This window comes from Alexandromys fortis, unplaced genomic scaffold (assembly GCF_014885135.2).
Source record: "Alexandromys fortis isolate MF-2015 unplaced genomic scaffold, M_Fortis_MF-2015_v1.1 scaffold_372, whole genome shotgun sequence".
NCBI classification, from domain to species: Eukaryota; Metazoa; Chordata; class Mammalia; order Rodentia; family Cricetidae; genus Alexandromys; species Alexandromys fortis.
Window position 1 is genome coordinate 522,790 of NW_026068255.1, and position 8,860 is coordinate 531,649.

Here is an 8,860-nt window from a genome sequence, read left to right on the forward strand (position 1 = left end):
AATGATTGACCTGGAAATTATGATTCAGTGGGTATAAGTGGGGTTAATAGTATCACTTTTGTCCTTTTATTATTCTAATATTACCTCTGCAAAAGTGTTAAGACATGCACAGATATTTTTAGTGTTATCTCTGTGTGGACACATTAGGAAGTAAAAAGTAGTTGATCTATATTACAAAGCTTCTAATTTTTCTTAATTTGAAGAAACAGCATTTTTAATAGTAAAATGCAAAGAAATCAGACAATGCACTTGCACAAGGACAATGGTTATACAACGTAGTTTACTATAGAAAATAATTATTCTTCTTCATTAACATTATAGATTGAAGGAATAACAATGATTAAAAACACTCAGTGTATAATTGAGCGGTTAGTAACAAGAGGACAAAAATGACTCTAACCAGTGGCTTCTGAACTCAACAATAACTTCCTCACACCAGTCTTTATGCTCTCGTTTCTCAGACTGTAGATAACAGGGTTGAGTGCTGGGGGTAGAACTGTGTAAAAGATAGAGAACAACAGATCTAAAACAGTTGGGGAGTCTGAGGTTGGGTTTAGATATGCACAGGAGCCTGTGGAAAGAAACAATGAGACAACAAAAAGGTGGGGCAGACAAGTAGAGAAGACCTTAGACCGGCCTTCAGCAGAGGGCATCCTGAAAACCGTGGAGAATATGTGCAAGTAGGAGAGGACAATCCCAACGAAGCAGGGAAGGGCCAGCGCAGACAGGAAACCAGCCACTCCTATTACTACAAGGTAATCATTAGAACAGGAGAGCTTGAGCAGCTGGGGGACATCACAGAAGAATTGGTGGATTATTTTGGCCCTGCAGAACCTGATAGAAAATATGGCTGCTATATAAAGGGTTCCTGAGACGCCACTGCTTAGCCATACAACTGTCACAGCCAACCTACAGTTTCTGGGACACATGATGACCTCATAGTGCAGAGGAAAGCAAATAGCCACATAACGATCATATGACATCACTGTAAGAATGGCCATATCACAACAAGAAAAAGCTGTGAAGAAGAAAACCTGAAGCATGCACTGGGTATATGAAATGTAGCCACTGCCTGCCAGGGAATTGGCAATAGACTGGGGAACTGTGACAGAAAGGGATGAGAGGTCCAGGAAGGAAAGATGCTTCAGGAAATAATACATTGGAGACTGGAGCTGCGGGTCCAGTGTTGTGATGGTGATGATGATGAAGTTACCTGCTGATCCCAATAGGTATGTCACCAAGAAGAGCAAAGCATGCAAGATATGCAGCTGATGGTTGTCAGAGAACCCCATCAGGAGGAATCCGCTCATTGTGGTTATATTTCTCACAGACATTTTGAGAAAAGAAATTGTGGTAGCAACTGAAGAATAAAATGATATAGTAAATGCAGTATAAAGATACTGAGTCACTATTTGTTTATCAGTATTTATTTCAATAATCCAATAATCTCAATTCATGTCTAGTATGTGTGTGTATTAAACTGGCCACACTCTAGTTGCTGGGAAACTTAAGTGAGATCACAATTTTCTCATACTCATAGAGTTCGCATTAGTCTCTCAAACCAGTAGTTGCAGGTAAATATTCATGCAGTCCATCATTGTTTTCTCAAGGAACATAGTTCTCAAGGAACAATTCCATTGCTTCAATTGAAACCCATTGCTTTTACTTGAGTCATCAATGGGAGAGTCAGTGATGGGCTGTGGATGAGAGGTTTTTGAACATAGGACTGGTTATGCATATAGGACATTTAGCAGATGGAATGGGCATGTATAGGGAACATACCAGGAATTAAAATATAGTTTTGTTGTCCACTGGAAACAGGCATTTTCTTTAGCAAACAATGCTGTCATTACAGAGAGAGGGTCTGTCATTGTAGAATCAAGTGTAAAAAATGAGCAGTTTTATTGCTCTTAAATTAGCATTCAGTGGTATTGAAATCAAGAGCAAAAAGCACTTGCTCAAGGGGAATACTCACATTCACTGTCAATTTATGCATTCTACTTCATTTTGTGAAGTACTTTAGGGAATGAGCATCTTCTGTTTGAAGTGATGTCTATACTAATAGCCTTCAGGTACAGCAATCAAATAATTCTTAGAACTTGCCACAAAGCAAAGACAATTGCAAAGACAGATGGTGAGTTCTTGAGGTGCTTAAAGATGTGGAGGAAAATGGCCAAAATCCAGGGCCTAACTTCAATAAGAGACTAGAAAACTAAAGTCATTTATGTTTCAGATAGAAGAGAAGTCATGCTTTAGTTTTCGATACTTTGCTTTGATATTTGGGGGATTGAAAATAACTGATCATTCTCTCCTTGCAAGATGCTTGTTCATGTTTGAGGTTTCAGCTTTCTGCATGTTTTCTCTTACTGCATTCTAGGCAACAAGACCAAGCATGCTCAGTCAGTCTTTTGAGATTTTAAGTCCTGTGAAACATCACCAGATATTTTCTTGTGTCTTCTTAAAATTCATATACTTACAAATGCAAGCACAGAATAAAATTGACATCAATCTTCAATCTTGAGGCATTTTCCATTTAGTGGCATCTTTCCTGTGACAGAACTAACTCACTCCACCTCCCTCACATCTCTTTTGCAAGGAATGAACTCGATACCAAATCATCCCAAACTTACATCTAATTACATGACAGGATGTTGGGGTTTGATTACAATGACAACGGTTTTAGAGCCAAGCATGACATGAGAAAAAGAATTCCGGAACCTGTGGCCATAGCAGCTGAGTTCAAACCAGTGTGTGGTTCATAGAAAGATCCTTTATCTAAAGGAAAATAAAACACTGTTAAATCAACTTGATAACTTTTGTTTCATATGATACAATTCATTTGTGAAAGCCTCTTGTCTCCCACTCTGAGTACCTTAAGTAATAACTTTAATCCCTTTAGAATATCCCCATACTGTCTGATTTCTTCAAGCCTTGTGTCCTTCAACAGAAATCAGTGCAGACCAAAGATCTCACTCATGTTTCTCATAGTTTTCTTGCTCCCAAAATCTGCTTCTTTGATAGTATTTTTCCTTGAGGTTGGTAAAATAATAAACATATAATTATTGTTAGTAATAATCTTTATATTCATTCATTTAACATTACTATTTTAATCTGACAAATCAAACAGTACACTGTGAGGTAAGAAAGGTTGAGTAATATTGATCATTCATAGAAATGAGACAGAAGGCATGTTTAGGTCCTTCCTGACTGGTTTTGCTTGATCCACACAGACAGCTTCATCAGCCTGGAGTTAAGCATTTTAATAGGAAAAATGTAAGCATTAGTAACTTAAATAAGAGTATTGGTTTATGAGTTATAAAAATTTACATATATCCAAAAAAAGCCATAGGTGCAATATCACAATCACATCAAACATGTGTATCTAGGGCTTTTTACTCTTGTTGACATCTGAGAGCTGTTGAAGAAATGTTTTAATAGTTTACAGAAGTATCACAAATACAAGAAAGTAACATGCTAACTTTTCTCATTCACTGGTCTTCTCACATGGCTCTGTATTATGTCCATATAAATTTTAAAAATCAGTTTATTTTCAGTAAGTTGTCCTTGCTTCCTTGTTATGATTTTAGTCTTGTTCCTCCACACTAAGATTACAAAGTCTTGTTAGAATTCTCATACAATATTTACCCAAGTTTGTAAACTCACTCCAGTATGTCTTGCTGTGTGTGCAGCTCTCCAAACTGGTCAGCAAATTCTGATATTTCTTGCCCACAATAGCAGATTTTGAAACCATATTATGTCTCTGGAGAGAAATTGTGTTGAGCTGCTTTTTTGAGGAGGAGAAAGGAGGGTGTATTTGTACACACTGTCCTTTGAAAAGGATGTTCCAATTAGACAAAGTTACATCATTTACTCTGGCCCTATATCACCTGGGACGTGGAGTCACTAAAATTTCCACACAGCTGTTGAGGGATTTTGTGAGCTTGGGGTTTAGTGTTCTGGCTCAGTGAATTTTAGTCCTTAGCAGACCTGTGAATCTCCCAGGGAGCTGTTTACAGCTCTGAACTCTCTGAGCCATACCCAGTGTTTCTGATTCAGCGATTGCAGGCAATAGCTCCAAGTCTAGCATCTGAGGGTCTGAACACACAGGTGGAGGCTACTGTGTAGCTAAATTGTGCATTTATGAGAGAACAAAAGAAAATGTAAATATTCATAAAAATACTTGAACTCTACAAATTCTTTTGAAAATTCAGAATTAGCTTTGATATTTTCTTTTCTCCTTGAAATTTAAGCAATACAAAGAATTTCATGTTTTTTTAACCTTTTTAAAATTGATTCTTTGGGTATTTTACAGCATGTACCCCAATCCCATTCATTTCCCTGTCATTCCATGTCTGTCCTCCATGCTTGAAACCTTCCCATGAGAGAGAAAATAAAAATAAAAAATAAAAGTTAAAAAAGGAAAAGGAAAAAGCATTTCACCAACCCCTATGGGCATTGACCTTTTCGTCTCCTAACCACAGCCTTCTCCCATACCCCGTCTTGTCTCCAGTTCTGCCATTATGTGCCACTTCTCTCCTTTTGGTCCTCCTCTCCATCACACAGTCATTCAGTGTAGTGGCATTGTGTCACCTAGCATACCCTTTTGCCTAAATAGCTTTGCTTGCAAATGTTCATTTCAGTGTTATTGATCTGATTCACGGCCCCTGGTTTCTGTTGCAGCACCAATACTGGGCCTCACTGAGACTTCTCTCTGCTATCCTGCTGTTGCCCCACGTCATGGAGATCCTGTGGCTCTGGTTCTGCCAGTTCTCCTTCACCCATGCCAGTTCCCACATCCATGTCATCAGGATTAGCTTTCCCACACCACCCTGGCCAGCTCCCCTGTACCCACACCATGGCAGTGTCTGGGTGGCCTCTAGTATCATGAGCATGGGGTGGAGAGATAGAACTGAAAAAGAAGCCGAATGGTCCATGTGCTGTGGATAGAGGTGGAACTGAAGAGGGGTTGGCTGTGAGGAACAGGTTGAGATGTGGACGGCTTACACTGCCACTGAGGGCCATGTCTGGGTCCAGGGCCTTGCCATAGTGGGGCACCTCATTGATATCCAAGGTTCTTGTTACCATCAAGAGCCATGTGGATGCTTGTGGTCTGGGTTACTGCCTGAGGCCATGATGATGTCAGATGGACATGCTGAGATGGCCCCATCTCCATCTTGGATCTCCACACTCAGGAATTTCATGTTCTCAGCAACTATTTTGGCTATCAATTATAACTACTCAAGATAGGAAAATGCCTAGGAAATCCTAAGATATGTCTAGCAGCAATGCCTAAAATCTTCCAAGGTAGCATTTATTTATTTATTTATTTATTTATTTATTTATTTTTAAAATTTTTGTTTTTCTTTTTTTAAAAAACATTTATTTATTTATTATGTATACAATATTCTGTCTGTGTGTATGCCTGCAGGCCAGCAGAAGGCACCAGACCAACAAGAGAATGCCAGTATTAGACAACATATTAACAAATTCTATAAACATATAAAATGTAAATGTTGTAGCATGCCAGAATTTGAATAATAACTGCAGGAATTCTGGACTGAGGATTTTTCTTGGGCACACAGCCAGGCAGTGGTGGTGCGTACCTTTAATTCCAGCACTCAGGAAGCAGAGGCAGGTGGATCTCTGAGTTTGAGGCTACCCTCAACAAAATGAGTTCCAGGAAGGCTCTAAAGGTACACAGAGAAACACTGTCTCAGAAAACAAAAGACAAAAAACAAACAGCAACAAAAAACAAAAAAAAGAAAAGAAAAAATCCAAGATTTAATACTACACTGTGTGGGACATGGCAAACTGCCCAGGCTGACTTGTTAGATTTTGCTTTGATCTAATGTCCTTGAAGCTACCAAAGTTACTAGCCTGAGAACAGGCTGTCATACGCCCTAGATACTTAAAGATTAGGTTATGGGGTTCATGAGTAAAAGTGTATAAAAGATAACTGTTTATCAATAACAAACTTTAGGGAAAATGATTGTAAAAGATAGCTCTGTTCTGTCAAAGTTTATCAATGATGACTAAAAGATAGGCAAGAGGAAGTGAAACACACATCCAAAAATTATATGATCTATGTTTTGGCACAACGTGAATCTATCCTTGCTTACTGAATTCTGCATAAGTAAAGACACACTCTAGCTACATGATTCTCCCAACCACTGTGCCTGACTCACTTCTTCCTCACCGACACTTTACATCCTCTCTGGATGGCAAATTGCTGGGGCTGGCCCCAGGCATCTCTCTCTTTTCTTTCTTTCTTTCTTTCTTTCTTTCTTTCTTTCTTTCTTTCTTTCTTTCTTTCTTTCTTTCTCAAACCTCTATCTAAATATATCCCTCCATCTTTCTTGATGTCTTCTAACTTTCCTTCTATCTTCCTGGAGTTTTCCTTCTCTCATGTCTTTTTTATTATTATTATTTATTAAAGATTTCTGTCTCTTCCCCACCGCCGCCTCCCCTTTCCCTCCCCCTCCCCCCGTCAAGTCCCCCTCCCTCGTCAGCCCAAAGAGCAATCAGGGTTCTCTGCCCTGTGGGAAGTCCAAGGGCCACCCACCTCCATCCAGGTCTAGTAAGGTGAGCATCCAAACTGCCTAGGCTCCCACAAAGCCAGTTCGTGCAGTAGGATCAAAAACCCATTGCCATTGTTCTTGGGGTCTCAGTAGTCCTCATTGTCTGCTATGTTCAGCAAGACTGGTTTTAACCCAGGCTTTTTCAGACCCAGGCCAGCTGGCCTTGGTGAGTTCCCGATAGAACATGTCTTTTTTTCACTTTACGGTTTATATTTACTCCTGTAGAATCTTTCAAGCAATATGAAAATGACCATGCGGTTACAATGTATTTTTAAGTGAATGATTACAATGAATACAATTAAAAAGCAACTTGTTTTCCATATCCCTTCCATGTTTTATGTATTACAGGTAAAAAGTCAGTTATCCCTAGAACCTACATACATTCATACTCAAGCAACTTGTTAGAGATTAATAGAGTGTAAGTAAGCAAGGTATCTTTCTCAGCCAGGTCTTTTGTTGGCAGGCTATATTTTGTTGCTACAAAGAAAGGACGAATTATTTTATTATTTATCACTAAAGGTAACCTTATAAGAGATCTTGGAAGAATCGTAAATCTAAACTTTTATATATGAAAAAAATCAGTCAGATCTATTCTAAATCCTCAGGGGGCATACCCACTCATCAGCAGAAATGGGTACAAGGAATTAATCATCTCCCCTGATCACCAACCCACCCTAGCAAGAAAGATACATCAGCAATAGCCAGGCTGTCATTGTTCTTGCTTCTTGACCTCAATGAGTTCCTCACTCAGTTCTTAAAGGTATGTCTTTTTAAATTGTTTTCCAAAATTTATTTTTTAACCTCAAAGCCATTAGCAAAAACATCATAATCTAACCTTAAGTAATTGTTTAAAGTTTTTTTTTTTAACTATGATGCACACAAAAACCTGTGACTACATCTCCCAACACTAGGTATAAAATAATTTAAGCTAGCTGGGCTTCTGGGACTCAATATTTTTTCTAAATTATTGATTTCAGCCACAGTCTATAATATCCTCAGGAGAAACTAGCTGTATGACATTTTCTTGCTCTTATTTTCTGTCCTCTGCAGCCTCTGTTTTACCAGGGGCAGGAACAACAATATATCCTACCTTTACCTGTATTAATTTTTTCACTAATCTAACTCTATCACAATCCCTCATTATATTTATTAAAGATTCTCAGTCATCAAAAAACCTATTTAAACTAACACTATTATTGTATAAAATTAAACAGTACAGTTTAGGAAGAAATAAATTTAATAACAACCCACAGGTAAAAATGCCCAGTGGAATGGAATATTTCCATGAGAAAATTGTAACATATTAGGATCAGTGGGATCTTCTCATATCCATTCACACCGTGCTAGATACCAGAGAAAAATGGCAGCAGCAAGCATGTAAAGGCATAGCAGTAGCAAGAAATATTCTGGGGCCAAGGTTCTTGGCACCTTGTCTATCTGAGATTCAGTCATAGGAGCTTGAATTCCTGGTGAGCTGGCTTCCTGAACCTCAACTGCCACCTGCTGCTCCTCTAACATGACCACTGGCTCTGTAGACTCATTGTATCAGATGCGAGTAAGATTTAATTTCAGAATGGTACCTACTTTATTAGTGAGGTGTAGTTATATGTCCCTACTTTTATAATCATATGTAACACAAAAATTATACTTGGGAACCAAAGAATTTATGTTGTCAGACATATAGGTAGCTTCCTATTAGAAAAAAAATGCGAATCATAACTTCAGCAGTTGTTATTTGAAAAATGTCAAAAACCTACTTTCTCTAAATTTGGTTCCATCATTAGCAATAAGGGAAAATGTAGTAAAACTAAGAATCGGTTCACTTGGATTAGGAAGATATATAGAAGGTATGTGAATTTTGCTAGGCACTGTATAAATTATGTAAACAGTTACTATGCTCTTTAATAGCAAGAAAACCTTGCAACTATTTAAGAATGACAGGAAACTTGACAGCAACAGGGACTAAGTATCGCATAGTCAAAATCAGTTCAACTAATGGCAGTCTGAATGTATTTATTAAAATTAACTTGAATTTGATCATGCCATCACTAACTTTCCTTCTATCTTATTTCCTGGGTATTGCTAAAAGATGATTTGAAATAATATTAGAATTGGAGAAAAGAAGGAAATCCATATCCTCACTGGTCAATTATCTTTCATTTGATAGAATTATCTCTGAGAAGGGCATAAATAGTAGAAACACTGAAGCAGAATCCTAGAAGAAATCCAGTTCATCGCTCCAATCTTGTCATAGTAGCAGTGCCTCTTAATTTGCTGTCTTT

At 38.1% G+C, this 8,860-nt stretch overlaps 1 protein-coding gene across 1 annotated transcript; it reads right to left on the reverse strand.

The window, feature by feature from the left end:
• Nucleotides 1–395: 395 nt before the first annotated feature.
• LOC126494276 (olfactory receptor 14J1-like) lies at nucleotides 396–1,334 on the reverse strand. Its single transcript, XM_050131531.1, has one exon. It carries the CDS (start codon nucleotides 1,332–1,334, stop codon nucleotides 396–398), a length of 939 nt encoding a protein of 312 aa, XP_049987488.1.
• Nucleotides 1,335–8,860: the final 7,526 nt, after the last annotated feature.

Excerpts from the sequence above, each read along its gene's own strand:
- LOC126494276 (XM_050131531.1), bottom strand. The coding sequence starts at position 1,334 with ATGTCTGTGAGAAATATAACCACAATGAGCGGATTCCTCCTGATGGGG.